The sequence below is a fragment of the Lygodium microphyllum genome, chromosome 4, assembly GCF_053477565.2.
Source record: "Lygodium microphyllum isolate KBCC chromosome 4, Lygodium_microphyllum_v1.1.10, whole genome shotgun sequence".
Lineage (NCBI taxonomy): Eukaryota > Viridiplantae > Streptophyta > Polypodiopsida > Schizaeales > Lygodiaceae > Lygodium > Lygodium microphyllum.
Window position 1 is genome coordinate 159,542,746 of NC_141138.1, and position 15,292 is coordinate 159,558,037.

Here is a 15,292-nt window from a genome sequence, read left to right on the forward strand (position 1 = left end):
CATCTCCTTGAAAACATCAATTGAAGGTGCTATAACCATGGTCTAGAATCTATACTGATAAGTATCAGTATATCCAAGGTTCACAGGACTGTAGTTTATGATGAATCAGCTCTTTACGAAGGCATCTATAATTCAACCAAGGGGACTTGTCCAAAAAAAATGTATAGTGCATCCACCAAGCCCCCATTCCTTTACAGTTCACAAATTCCTAAATAGGTAATAGGATTTCAAGTGCTCCTTATCAAGGTTAAATCCAGAAGATAGTTACTGGTACCTTCTCCAATTAAAAGCATGCCAAACAGATTCCCTGAAAACTAGTATTGATGTGAAGTCTCTAGAGTCCACTGCAGCTCACAAGACCATTTTATTGTGAATTCAATTGATGGGTTCCCATGTGTTAGATGCTTACAGAATGAGATATGTTTAACAATCTAAATAGCACATTCACCCATGTAAAAGCTACTTGTGCCCATCTAGTAAAGTTTAACCTGTCATGCTGCCACTTTAACCCCCGACCTACGATAAATAAGAGCCCTCCTCCAAGATGACCTTCTCATATCCGTACCTTCATTAAAAATCAAAACTGGCTGGTGTACTTTATACATCATATACAGATGTTGCTTGCTTGCCAACAAGACTTCACCAAAGCTTCTCCTGAGCTACAAGCTAGCTATTATGAATAATATCCAAGTCTGAATCTCTGATTAGCAATCCAGAGAATGTCTGACATAGCATGCACGACTTTAAGAACTACACAAACCTACCTCATGTGTAACAAAAGTTTGAAGAATCCAAGCCCCAAAAATTCTTGCTAGTAATTTTGCAATGCCTTCTGAGATCAGGACTCCACCTCAGTTTTAGTAGCCTCCTAAGAAGCCAATTTTTTTTCATTCTTTTAAAAAACCCTTTCTTAGAAGAGTGGAAATAGCCATACATAAACAAACATGCAGCAAAGAAATCCCAGTCCCTTTGCTCATGAGTTCTGCCCAAATTAATAGTCGTGTCATAAATCCAACTTACTGAGGTGCCTTGGACCCCCCATTTATACAGATTCACACTTTGTCATCATGAAACCACCACCTAGTTTCCTTGGGTGACTTTCCATTTCGACAATTGCGTACATATCGATCATTATCCACAGGCCTAGCCTGCATTGCAAAGAAAAGTCAGAAACAAAAACAACTTAATGCAAGTGACATTCTACAAGCCAGGTAATAAATGACCTGTGAAACTCAAAAATCAACCACCGGGGGCAGCCCACCAGGTAGGGGGGAAAAAAGAGAGGAAAAGGGAAATGTGTGTGCAAAAAGCAAGCAAATAAAATAAAGTTTTCAGACTATGAAAATTGAGAGCAATAACAAGTGATGTTTCTGTGGTGCAACATAATATTCAAATGTAAGCTTTGGTTTGCTTTGTTGTAAAGGCAGTCACCAACGCCTCCATAATCCTGCCCCATACTACAAAACAATCGAAGCCCTGTTTTTTCTATTAAATCCCAAGCTTTAAGATATATTTGTGCACAATGCCAAACATTCACCCTTTCTCCCAAAGCAGATATAGTCTTCATGCATGAATGGAACTAACAGAGGTTAAAAGCCTTCATCACAACAATCAGTTCATTGGCCAACAAAGAACAAAGGTTCGAAAAAATTCCTCAGTAGTTAAATACCTGAGTTAAGTATAAAATAGCATGAAAATATAATAGATAAAGTGCTGTATATGTTCTAAACAATTTTCAGACAGAGATGGTAATACCTTTTCAGTAGAGCTCGATAGCATTGATAAAATGCTGATGCAAATTGAACTCACCGTCATAGCAGGCGACCATGAGTCGTATAAAATGTCTGTAGACTCAAGTCATCATGTAAAGAGTAAGACCTCAAAAGGTCTAGATCTCTTTCATACTAGAGAAAACAAAATGAAAATTTTTGAAACAGCCAAAGGCAGCATAATTCCTCTAAGAACTATACCATTCATCTGATTATTGACATTCAAGCAACACTTCAAGTAGCATTCAAAAAAGGCACAACTCATTTTGAATGAACCAGGCCATTCATCTAGCTAACATTAAAGTAATGCTTATCCTGCCTTCAAATTTAAGTATGTCACCAAAGAAAACAAAGCTGTACAGAAAGTAAAAATCAACCCGTGGACACATAATAAAGATCATCACTTTCTGGAAAACTATTCCGCTGATATAAAAACCATTCCATCAATATATACCTGAACTCACAGTAACCCAAAAACATGTTTCACAAAAACATGTGTCGTCCTGGCGAAGCATGAAACCTCAAAACATGTGAAACATTTCATTTTGTTTTGTGAAATAAGGTCGCGAAATGAAAAAAAAATTGCAAAATTTTTAAAAAAATCCATTATTAAAAAGAACATGGGGGTTATTTTTCTTTTACAATTAGCATTTTTTACACCCTCCTTGCATGCCCAATCACCTCCCACATCTTTTCATACTTTGAATTGTTTCACGAAATGAAAAAGTTTTTTAAAGAGTTTCTTTTATTAAAAGAACATGCATGCTATTTTTCTATTACAACCCACATTTTTTCTATGACATTTTTTCTATGTTTCTATGTCCTCCTCCTTACACACCCCATCACCTCCTCCTCCTCCTCGATCTCTTCCTACTCCACCTCATCCTCCATCTCCACCTCATCTCTTCCTCCAGTTCATCATCCACCTCTTCAGCACACCCCTCCACCTTCCCCTCTACCTTAGGCCTCTCACCTTAAGCAAAAATGCCTCCTAACAAGGTTTTCACTCGTGAACATTAGTTTCTACTTTCACTTTGCATTATGTATTATGTATGTTGTAGCCTATACATTTTGCTTTATGAGTCATGAACACTAATTTCTAAATCAGTAGGTGAAATGAATGTTTTGGTTTTAGGTATTTGACTTTTGACTCTAGGATCTAGGTGGAATGAACATTTTCATTTTATGGATATGTTTTCTTCCTCTAGTAAATATTATATATAGATCTATTTTTCTTCCCTAATGTTACTAATATAAAATAATTGTAATTATTGTAGGTAATATTTTTTCAAAACCTTGAAACTATCAAAAGTGGAGCAGCAATGGAAGTGTAAACATATGGTGCAATAAACTATTGAAACACAAGACAAAAGAGAAAGGGAAAGAAAGAACACTGAAGAACACAATATAGATGAGAACTCAAATGTACACTTGGGAAATGGAATACACATATCCAACATGAGACAATCACATACAACAATGAGTCACTTGCTGTGTGAGCACTAGCACTGGCTCCTCTCCCCAGTAAAATATCCACAAGTAATGATGAGTGACTAACTAACTGAGGAGGAAAAGCCTGTCCTCAAAATGATTAGGACAGCCAGCATGCCTAAATATCCTAAATAATGTGCCCAACCTCTACATGCATAGACTCACATGAGCTGACATATCTACTAACACCCTCTCTCAGATCATGGGTGATTTAATACAATACAATGGTACAATGAGAATGAATCATAAACCATACAACATAGAACCACTAAGTAGAACCATGGATACCCAAGCAGTGGGTGATCAAGCCACCACTGAGGTGCCTTGAAGAGAACCTGATGTCAATGTCGATCGTATCAACTCTTGAAAATAGAGAAGATCATAGCATATCTCTATGTCTATCACCATGTCTCTTAGTAGCATACATGACCATCCTATCAAAAATGCCTCTGGAACATACATGACCATGGATTCCCTGTCTTTGGCCCAAACCGCCAAAGTGTCCCCTCATGTAAGCTCAAGACTAGGAGCCAAGCCCACTCTCTGTCAAATGAGCCTAGATGTCAATCCTAGCTCCAAGATTTGAACCTACGAAACTTCAATCAATGCGTCACGGTCGTCCCTCTCTAGATCATGTCCATCTGTATAGATTTATAGATGAGGCACGGCTGCCCCATCTTGCCACCCGCTCACACTCACTCTAGCACTGGAGAGTCATGAGGGATGCCGTCATCACCACCACTAGAAAGCAGTTGAGGAAGGAGCTAGCAATCCCTTCTCGTGATCCGAAGAAGTTGATCCTTTCCGTGCCTTGGACTTCTCCTTGGTCAGGGATCGGAATCTAAGTCAAAGGCAGTTGATGACTTGTCGGAGGAGTCCACATCACGCTTCATCTTTGTCTCCTTCTTCTTCCTGGAAGTCACTAACTCTTTGCAATCCTTCTGCAAATGGCCTATCTTCCCACAGTGGTAACACTAGGTCTTCAACAACTTCTTCTTCAAACCCCTCTCTGAAGCTACAAAAGCCTCACAAGAACCTCCATGTAACTTATCATCAGTGGATGTGCACGGGGGAGCCATCTGTAGAGGCTTTAGAAGAGTAGAGAAAAGAAGGTATTTGGAGAGGGAACACATCCAAACCACAAGCATAGACAACAGAAAATGAGAGTTTACATGCAATATACACCCAAGTCTGACCAAAACAAGAAGAAAACTACTGCGAAAAATTTTTAAAAAACAGCCAGAAACTGCCTGAAATAGCAAAAACAGCTTGAAAATGCGGTCACCAACTAGGAGGAGATGCAAAAACACCAAAACACAAGCTGAAACTAACACGCAAACAGTAGAGGGGCTGCTGCAAGCTGTATGGATGCTGACATCAGTAAAAACGCAAGAAAAACAGGGCGCCTAGTTGGAGCAGTAATCACTTGATTAACAATGGTCAAAACAGTCCTAAAATCAGCAAAGAAAACACAGCAGGAGCATAGAATCTAAAATTTGATACCGTGTTAGAAGTGAAGCAGCAATGGGAGCATAAACATATGCTGTAATAAACTGTTGAAACACAAGACATAAGAGAAAGGGAAAGAAAGAACATTGAAGAACAAATAAAGATGAGAACTCAGATGTATGCTCGGGAAATGGAATCCATATATCTAACACAAGACAATTGCATACAACAGTGACTCACTGGCTATGTGGGCACAGGCACTGGCTCCTCTCCCCAACAGAAGATCCACAAGTGATGATGAGTGACTCACCGACTCAGGAGGAAGAGCCTGAATAAATAAGACAAAAATATGTCCTCAAAATGATCAAGTCAGCCAGCATTTAATAAGCCCAAAAAGTGCAAGCAAGGTAGGGATGACGAACTTAAGAAATGTCACTTTATTTTTATTGGGCTTGAAGTATAGTAGCATAGCTTGAACATCTTCTTATCACATTCCAAGTATTTGCACAAGCTATTAACTACTAACAATAAAGACAATTACAAGCTCGCTTCTTATTCGAAGGAAAGCTACCCAAAGAATTAAAAAGTCTCGTAAAAAGCCAAACATCTCTTGTGGAACTCATGTGATGAGCTAGCTTTCACTGCAGATATATGATACTCTTATGAGAGTGCAACGAAGATGAGGGTATATCCTCCAGTACTTCTCCTCGAGGTGCAAGATCTTCCCACAATGAGGACATGTGGGATATCCTCTACACTTCCCTACAAAAGTTAAATCAAAGTTGAAAGATAACTCAAACTTCTTCCTCTTCCCTTTCTTATGCTTGGCTTGTCCTGTATCTATAGATAAAACCCCATAAGCATGACCATGTCCACCAGCTTCACAAGAATCTAGCTTACTATGACGCATATCCTACTCAAGCACCAATGGGACTAGCTCCTCCCTCCTCGTAGGGGAATCTACAACAAAGAGTTGTCGTACCTTCAACTCAAGAGATAGGTGATATCCAAATGTCTAGATCTGGAAGAGAGATGCCAATCTCCTCCAAACCTTTGTAGCGGTGCAAAAATATCTAACGTGCACGAGCACAGAATTTGAACAACTCAAAAGGAGAGAAGAGCGAGCTCTAGCATTCAACCGATCCCATAAAGTCTTATAACAAAAGCCACACAGAGAATGCCAGCAGCCACTAATTACAAGCACCAACTTGATCTTTCTCTAAACCAAGACGTCAAAAAGTTGAGTCTGAAGACTTTCTTAGATTGCAACAACTATGGAAGGGGAGAATAAATAGAGAGAGGAAAGTTACCTCTAAAATCATCGTTAGAAATAGACTAACTGAAATAATCAAAAAGATGATCTCTTCCAAGATGAGACACACTTTATGAAAGCTAAAGGGATTTGCCTCCAATATAGTGTGTGTGCATGTAAAAGTGCACTCAAATGATAAAGGGACTTCTACGATATGCAAATCTGATCCATAAAAGAAAAGGAAAGAAGTAATGATGCTGTAAATGACTACTGTTAACAACAGCAGAAAGTGACCTAGGAAACATGTAGAAGACCAACAATAAAATAGCAGCAAAATCTTCAGTTTTTCAGAAAACTTTTCAGACCTCTACACTAGCAGCATGGGCTGAAAAGACAGCAGCAGCAGCAAGCTCTGAAATCAGTGCGAGCACCGAGTGCATAAACCAACTGCAGAGGGATTCAATTCCAAGTGCACAGAAATGGTGTGTTACAAATGGCACGTGCTGGGATGGGAGAGTGCTAAAAAGACAGGCTAGGATGAATCAAGCTCTTCTACTATGATGAGAAGCTACAAGCTACGACAGCAATAGTTTAAGGGACACAAGCTACAACTTATATTGATGCCCTCTTATAGAGAGGCAACCTTCTATGTTGTGATGAATGCAGAAGATAAAAGGGGGTTCATTCCTCTACATCTCCTGCTAAGAAGAAGATCTTGGGTGGGAAGACCCCAATTGGCCTCCGGTAGCTCCAAAAATCGATCAACTATTTTACTATCTTCACTGAAAGTGTCCGCACAATGATGGTATACAAAAAGACCAGGGTTGTCCATCTAGACCTAGGCAGGAAGAAAGTCAAGTCATGTGTTTGAACTTGAGATAAGGTATCACTTCTACTTGGGCATCACCATCACAGAGCTAGACATAGCATATTAACATTTTGAGATAGTAAACTGGCTTTGTGTTACCATTGCGTTGTAATATTTCCAGTTCAGGAAGAGCTTCACTGACATAAACCTTTTTTCTTGGATAAAGCTTGATGCATTTATCCCATAAACATATCACAGTCTAATGTGCATATTATGGATCAACATTCTGATATTATGACTTACCTGGAACCCTGTTGTGCCATGGCAAAAACAGGGTCGAGAGCTCTAATTAAGTGCATTCGAAACCTCAGACGTGATTCCTAATTGCATCACTTACCTCTTTCTCAAAGGCATCTGGCTTACAGAGCTCTAGACTCTAGAGAGACACTTATTGTGCAGGTTGAGACACTCCTTATTGATTGCCTCAAAGCTCAAAGACTGCTTGAGCCTTAGTCCGAGATCCAACAAGAACAAAAAAACCAATATCAAATTACACTGATTTTGATAAACTACTGAGAGAGGCAAAAGTATAACAATACTTCAATGTCTAAATGCTATGTGAATTCCAAACAGAGAACATGTAACACACCCTAACCTCAAGCTGGAGACAGTAAAACTAAGCCCAATGCTAGTTCCTGCTATGAGAAATCCAAGAGACAAACAATGTCAACGGACAATATCCTAGCACCTGAAGTCAAGACCAGGAAAAAGTAAGAGTCATTCACCTAAACAGATATGTCCATTGCTATATATGTGAGGGTGAAGAGGAGGATTCTGAGTGAAGATGACCTGAAACATTTATAAGACGTCAGCAATTATTGAACGTTAGCTTTTCATAAACTTCTCAATTTAAATCGGTAAGTTACCTGAGGTGCTTCCATTGGATAGTTTTCAGGAAAATCAACCTGAAGAAAATATGTTTCATTCTCGTACAATGTACCTGAGGCTCCGTTTACTTCAATTATCCACCTATTTTAAGCAGCAGAACAAATTGAGCAAGTTCGTGAATATCTGTCATACATCACAACACGCAATCGCTTTAAAAAAACTCACCCGGAAAGTACCTTTGCAGGTTATCAGAAACTCTGTGTTTAAAGCCAGAGGGAGGATTCAATTGCCACTCTTTCAACTCCTTCTGCAGTCGATTAGCAGCAATTCTGCTAAGCCCCTAAAAGCAGCGCAAGGCCAAGCAACTTAGAACGACAAAGATATTCATCAACTAACCAAAAAGGGGCCGTGAAGCTACAGTCAGCCAAACCCTCAAGAAGCTTCAATACAACAGAAGCGCTTGTACAGGAAGAGGCTCAATATTTTCAGCTTGGTGATTCACCAAAATAACCCTAGAATCTTGACTCACCTTGGGGGATGAAGAACTCATGATGAAAGGCCTGCAAAATTCTGCTCAAAAAGGATTGGATGGATGCGTATTGACTTTCGTTTAATGATTTATTCGGCAAGATGACTCTATCGTTATTGTCAAGAGGAACGAAGATCTCCTATTGATCTTTCCTTTTGCAGGAACAACTTTAAGCTCTGGGTCCGTGATGGCGATGGTGACGGCGATGTAGATGGCGCAGGCTCCGCTTCTAATCGTTGCGGCCTCAACCGAGCGAGGAAGACTGATGGACAGTAAGAAGAAAAAGAGACAGCTCGTCGGGTCGAACGGCGGAGCCACACAACACAGAGACAGAATATGAGAGAGAGAGAGAGAGAGAGAGAGAGAGAGAGAGAGGGAGGGAGGGAGAGGGAGGGACGCGCAGACAGCCAAAACGAAAATGAACGAAAGATAACCTTGAAACAACGCTATGAAAAAATCACAAAACATTCCCAATTGACCTTCCTTGATTTTCCATTTTCTTCCCTTCGCTCTCCTTCGCCTGGGCGGCTTCTCCTAGGTCCGATCAGCTATGAACCGCGACCATGGTCCATGGGCATGTTCTCCACATAGGGTCCTTATGACACGCTCCTTTCATCTTGAACGTGAAATCGTATTAATTATCGTAGTTGCTCCATCACCTAAGAGCAGCCTCATGAGGAAGAGAGGAGCCATAACATCACACGGCGGTCCCCTCGATGACTTTTGGTGAAAGGTGTGGCAATTCAGATTGCAGGACCAAGTTTAAAGCCCATTGCATAACTAGAGCCAACATGCTACTAGAGTTTTGCTCAAAAGGAATCCACCATCTAGAAGCCATGTGAGACTTGGGTAGAGAGAAATGAGAGTCAAGGCCTAGAAGAAGAAAGTGAGGAACACTTCTTGCCTGCAACTAGTTTAGCCCCCAATAGAACCCTAGGCACCTTGGGAGTGAAGGCATTCTAGGAAGGGAGCAGGAGCCACATGATTTTGCCAATTGTAGCAATAAGAGATGCAATTTGAAGAAGGATAGTAGATGTAGGAGTGGGGATTAGCATTGTCGATAAATGAGTACTCAAAGCTCAAGCAGCCCATAAGAAAAGGATGCTTCAACTTCACACTAGTGATGGATATAAGGTGAAACCATTGGGAATCCTTAATGATTGGTTGGTGAGAATCTCGAGAGTCTAGTTCTATATGAACTTTATAGTCATGGAGTTAACGATGATCTTATCTTGTGATGCCTTTAGATGAGTAGCGCCAAGCTCAAGCTAATAGAAGATTGGAGCAATGGCTTAATATTCTTTAAAAATAGAACAAAGCAATGAGGGTTGAAATGGAAATGTGGAAAAGCCACTTTGTGGGCCTAGATGCGATTTCTCATCTTCTATTGGAAAGCATGGAACCAATCACTAGAGTGAGGCTGTTGAACAAGTGCATATGCACCCCTAAGGATTAAGAGGACTAAATTCATTCTTACAAGTTTGGACCTATCATTTATGGATGGAGAGGAGTTTGAGGAAGTCACCTATTTGTAGAAATAGGGTTACCAAGAAGCAAAGTTTTATGCACCACTTTGATGTAAAAGAAGAAACTAAACAAGAAGAGGTTTATGAGGATATTTTGGTCCTCTGATATGCCATATCAAACAAGTTAGCTTACCTCCAACCTAGAGGAACTATTAGAAAACCCCATTTGAAAATGGACTAGTGTACATAAGCAGAATACTAAACACAAGTGTATGCTTAACAAGCCAAGATGAGGAAAGATTGGTTGTCTGTGCTACACTAGTTAGCCTGCCTTACGAGGGTATGAAATACAATACCAATTGAAAATTCATCAAGCAAATTCAAGGTAACTCATGCCAACTTTCAACCAAGAAAGTGAAGCCAGCAACATATTCGAGGTGAATTCTGACCTAGAAATGGTTGGCGAAGTTGGTGATGCTAGATCATGCACTAGCAAGTGTAGAAGCCCAAAGCATGTCATTTAGTTTAGACACATTGGAATCAATAAAAGTGATCAATCGTCAAATGATAGCTTTGACTCAAAGTCCTCAAGCTCAAAATTTGAAGGGGGCCTGTACAGCTTGTTCTCTATGTCCAACATCATAATCTTGTGTGCACAAGTGGATCCTAGGCTACTACATCAACAGCAGCACTGTAGTAGGCTATCTAACTAGGGCTAGTTGTACTATAACAGGAGACTCCTCCTAAAAGATCACCTTGTGTATCTCAACTACTTGATCTATCTCATATGCATCTTTTTCTCATCCAATATGACATCATGGCTACATGTAATAAAGCATAAGTCACATTAGTCAAGAGTAGGCTAGGGTTAAGTATAAAAGGGTGGAGATGTAACATGTGAGGGATCTTTTTGCTATTTTCAAGCAATACATACTTTCAGGTTCCTTCCTCCCACCAACTAAGGTGAGTATTCATGTTGCAACATTCATCTATGATTATCAACCTTCCATGGCAATATTATTTCATGCCTAGCTACCTTGGCTATGGCTTCCTTGCAAACATAGTGTATTTCTTGTATTTCTTTGCAAGTATGGTGTATTTCATGAGTTTCTAGTTATTTGGCTTGCTATGAGAACTAGTAATTTTACATTGGTATCAGAGCATGGATTTTGATCCATGTGGCAAGTCATTTTCATGGGGATCTAGTCACAGCATGGTTACGTAGTAATTGGGAGGCCAAAAATTGGTCACAAGGTTTACACAGTTTAAACCGTGACTAGTGGAAGTGTTCTTCAGCAAGTTGGGACCAAGTTGGTGGATTTTGAAGAAGTCCAGAAGGAAAAATGGTGGACTCAAGGCCATTTTAGCAGGTCGTGGTCCATTTGGATGTCATTTTGGAGTCTTCTTGGACAAAAGGATAAGCTACAGTGACTAAACGAGGTAAAAGAAAAGTTACTTTTGAGAAGCAGACTTTCTCTCTCTTATTCTCAAGCTTTTCTACAAGATCCATGGCTTATACTGCTTCTATCTTCTTTCAATGATCTTTACTTCCTAATGAGACACCAAAGCTTAATTCTCCATATTTCAAGCTTCCTATAGAGTAGCCAAATGCCTTGGTTAAGGCAACTCTCATTTTGAAGTACATGAGGTTGAGATTGTGTTGTTTGCACTGATTTCATCCTCTCCTCCTTCACAAAAATTTGCATTCATTTTTAGCCCTATTCCATTCCAATTCTCATATATCATGAAATAGAAATTTTTTTATTCATCCATGCATATCATGCTTTGATTGTGTTAGAATACTAGCTTTACCATGTATATTCCGACTAAGGAAAAAGGTTGACACCAAACGAAATAGTAAGATAATAGTGAGGTAACCCTCCCTTACTATTTAAGATTCTGTAAGGGTGCACAACTTGGCCCAAAAGAAACTTTGCACACCTTTCGGAGTTTTAGAGCCCATTTAGATGCCCATCCTGCCATTTTATCCCTCATCACAGGTGGTGGACCATGGAAGACCACTTGGGAAAGAGTGGATGAAGATTTGAAGACTAGTGGTACCAAACACGGCAATTTGTGATATCCTTGAATAATTATACATGTATTTTCGACAGGTACCAATCAGTTGCAAGTGTTTCTTGGATACCTACAAGTGCCCTACAGCCCATCACAAGTATATTAGTTGTTTTGGGGGTCTGCACGTACTACAAGACCCATTTCAGGGTGAAACAGGGCTTCTACAGGGTGTTTACAGGTTGCATGAATTCATAGGACAGGTTCACAATTTCTATTACAAGAATTTCTTTCATGATTTGATTTGGGAGCTTGATAGCTTGATTTGAAGAGGAGATATCACACTTCAATTTGAAACAAATATTTCAATAATCGAACTCCGGAAGCAAAAGTTATAGCAATTTTTCTAACAAGGGGGTCTAGTGGGACTGCACCTAGATAGGCTGACAAGGGTGCACTATTTGAGTTCATTTCACCCATATACTCTATTGCAAGCTGAGATCTTGCTAAATCTAGAGTATCCCTACTACAGAAGCTTCCTTTGGATCAAGAAACCATTGGCATCAGTGCAATACTAAGCAAGATATTGACAGTTTTCCGTCATACAGTTATCTTTGACAGCACCTATCTATAATAGCCAAAAACAAAAGAAAAGATCAAGTCATGGAGGCCATTCAAGAAGACATCAGAGAATATATCAACGATCAGAAAAACACTAATAAAGCCCTTAATCATGACCAACAAGTTGATGTTTTAAGCATTGGTAATGCTCATAGTGCAGAGTGGGTAATGATGGAAATCCCTTGTCTCACGAACCTTTTGAAGATCCCATGCTTTCAAGAGAGATGCATATTCTGAACATTGGGATGAATGATCATTATGAGCAACTATCCAAATCCTTGGGGAAAGTTGAGAACACATCCAACAAAGTGGATGAAGGACTTCAACAGCTAGTCAAGTTTATGAAGAGTGGATTTGAAGATGTAGTAGTAGCTACTAAGGACTTGAAGACTCAAACCACATCTTTCCCACCAAATGTATCCACTTCTCATATTGAAAATACTTCAGCCCAACCCTCCAATATAAAAGGAAAGGGGATTGATCAGCCTATAATGTCAACCTTTGAGAAAGGAGAACCATCAACATTGAAGAGTGCTCATTATCAGCCCACCAATGTCATCAAAGCACCATGCCCGTCCTCAATTCAATTCAAGATGTGAGGTTACTTATGAAGAATAGGAGAACCTAAGAGAAGAAGAGAATGAAGACTTTCATGGATATGACCCCTTCTGCAAATCTTTTCTCTCTCAATCTACCATCAAGCAAAAATCAGAATTTCATGATAAGAGTGGAAGATTTGGTGAAAGAAGGGTCATTTCATGATATCACCAACAAAGACAAGTCATTTCATGGTCATCCCACTAATGGACAGCATCATTCTTTTGGATTGGGACAACCGAATCATGGTGGTAATAATTCTAGACCAAACTCTTTTGGAAGGGATTCAATGAATAGAGATTCTTGGAGACAATCATCTTTTGGGTAGCACTCCATGAACCTATAATGAAAGGGAGTACAAAGAAAAGATTATCATTTCCAACTTCAAGGGAGATAATGCATCTCCAACGGAGTGGGAAGAATGGGTAAACAAATTAGAGATGTACTTCACACTTTTTCCTTGCCATGATGAAGCCAAGATTTATTTTGCAGCACTCCATCTTGAAGGCTACACGCATACATGGTGGAGATATATGCAAAGAGTTGGTCACAATTTTACTTCTTGGGAGGATTTCAAGAAGGCAATGTTGGAAGTTTTTGTCTCTCCAATGGAGAAAGAAATATTGCAAAGAAGATGGTATGGTATTCAACAAAGGGGCATGTCCATTCGTGATTACTCTAATATGTTCCTTAATCTTTCTATGTACATTGAAGGGATTGATGATTTGGTCAAGTTAAACTAATATATCTTTAGTCTAGATTCAGCCCTCTCTTCGGAAGTAGGTGCAATGCAGCCCAAGACAATTCATGAAGCCATTTTATATGCTAAAAGGTATGGGCAGAAATATAGAAGAGAATCAATGGGGGTTCAGCCAAAAAGTGCAGGGTATTCATTACCTAATCAACCTTCAAGGGTTCGAGTACATTTTAGTTAGCAAAGGGATGTTTTTAGGCAAGACGCAAGGGAACTAGTACTTACAGCAGTAATTACAGCAAGCTGCATACATATCCAACGGTCTATGGATCAAAACCAAGTGGAGGAAATATCACTTACAGTATGGTCCTTTCAAATGATTAAATAAGAGACATGAGGGCCAAAGGGTTATGTTTTAAGTGCAAAGAAAAGTGAACACAAGACTATAGACTAAAATGCAAATCCAAAAATAGCAAGCTTAACTTTGTCAGCATTGATGAGTCGGATGAAGATGAAAGTGAAGGGGAATGTATTTCATGTGGAAGCAAACCCCATGGTTGAAGAAATGCATGATAAGGATGAAGGAATCAATTATGAATTTTATAATATTGTGGACAGCTTTGCTTTTGATCTGAGTCGTTCTTTATGTGCAATTTCTCATGATGCATGAATCGGTTGTAAGGGAGAAAACACCCTTAGACTTGAGGGGCTAATCAATGGAAGAATGATTCACCTTTTGATTGACGCGGGCAGCACCCATAGCTTCATTAACATGAAATCTTTACATGGGCTAAGATTGCTTCCTCAACAAATGCAAGTGTCGTTGAAGATCCAAGTGGCTAATGGAGTTTATGAATCAAGTAATGAAGTATGCCTACACACTCCTATCACTCTATCACCTTTATGTACTTTGGAAGTGGACTTGATCACTTTGGAAATAGGTCCCATAGATATTGTCATTGACTGTGATTGGTTGAAAACCATTGGAAAATTTTATTTGGACTTGAAAAACATGCTGATGGAGTTCCAATGGAATGGACAGCATAAAATATTGAAGGGCATTGGTCAAAAGTAAATGAAACTCATCTCTAAGAAGAAGATGCGTAAAGAAATCAATGCATGGTCATGTATATTCACTCTTTTGCTTGCGAAAGTGGATGAAGAGCAGCCATCATCTTCTTCAAAGCAAAAGGATCCAAGAATGGAAGAGCTATTGGAGGAATACAAATATGTATTTCAGCAACCATCATCTTCTTCAAAGCAAAAGGATCCAAGAATGGAAGAGCTATTGGAGGAATACAAAGATGTATTTCAGCAACCATCATCTTTCCCTCTAAAGCGAGAGATAGATCACCCTATTGACTTGCTGCCCAACATAAAACCCATCAACAAACCTCCCTATTGCTTGTCAAAGTTTGAAAGGGAAGAGGTGGAAAGACAAGTTAAAGAGTTGTTGCAAATGGGTTTAATTCAGCCAAGTCAATCTCCGTTTGCCTCTCTTATGCTCTTGGTTAAGAAGAAAGATGGTTCTTTTCGCATATGCATTGATTATAGGGAGCTTAACAAGTCCACAGTGAAGAATAGATACCTAATTCCTTGCATTGATGACCTCTTGGACAAGCTCAAAGATGCAAATGTCTTTACTAAGATTGATCTTCATTCGGGCTATCATCAATTTTGAACGAAGGAAGGGGATGAGTATAAAATAGCCTTTA

The 15,292-nt window shown here is 39.5% G+C and overlaps 1 protein-coding gene across 2 annotated transcripts; it reads right to left on the minus strand.

Moving 5' to 3' along the window:
* Nucleotides 1-869: 869 nt before the first annotated feature.
* On the minus strand, nt 870-8,643 carry LOC148037834 (putative ubiquitin-conjugating enzyme E2 18). Of its 2 annotated transcripts, XM_087676785.1 has the most exons (7): nt 8,187-8,643; nt 7,894-7,997; nt 7,696-7,798; nt 7,555-7,618; nt 7,425-7,464; nt 1,756-1,844; nt 870-1,148 (listed from the first exon to the last, which is right to left on the minus strand). In XM_087676785.1, the coding sequence occupies exons 1-6, from the start codon at nt 8,205-8,207 to the stop codon at nt 1,760-1,762; spliced, it is 417 nt and encodes a 138-aa protein (XP_087532911.1). In that variant the 5' UTR covers nt 8,208-8,643; the 3' UTR covers nt 870-1,148; nt 1,756-1,759. The 2 variants fall into 2 exon arrangements, with proteins under 2 accessions (XP_087532911.1, XP_087532910.1); XM_087676784.1 differs by lacking the exon at nt 7,425-7,464 and having other exon boundaries at nt 8,187-8,634.
* Between the last annotated feature and the right edge of the window lie 6,649 nt (nt 8,644-15,292).

What these genes read in the sequence shown, in the direction of transcription:
- LOC148037834 (XM_087676784.1), bottom strand. Translation starts at nt 8,207, where the DNA reads ATGAGTTCTTCATCCCCCAAG. An exon ending in ATCCAATGGAAGCACCTCAG is followed by an intron (nt 7,619 to 7,695) that starts GTAACTTACCGA and finishes TAAATGTTTCAG; the next exon opens with GTCATCTTCACTCAGAATCC. An exon ending in CAATGGACATATCTGTTTAG is followed by an intron (nt 1,845 to 7,554) that starts GTGAATGACTCT and finishes TTGAGTCTACAG; the next exon opens with ACATTTTATACGACTCATGG.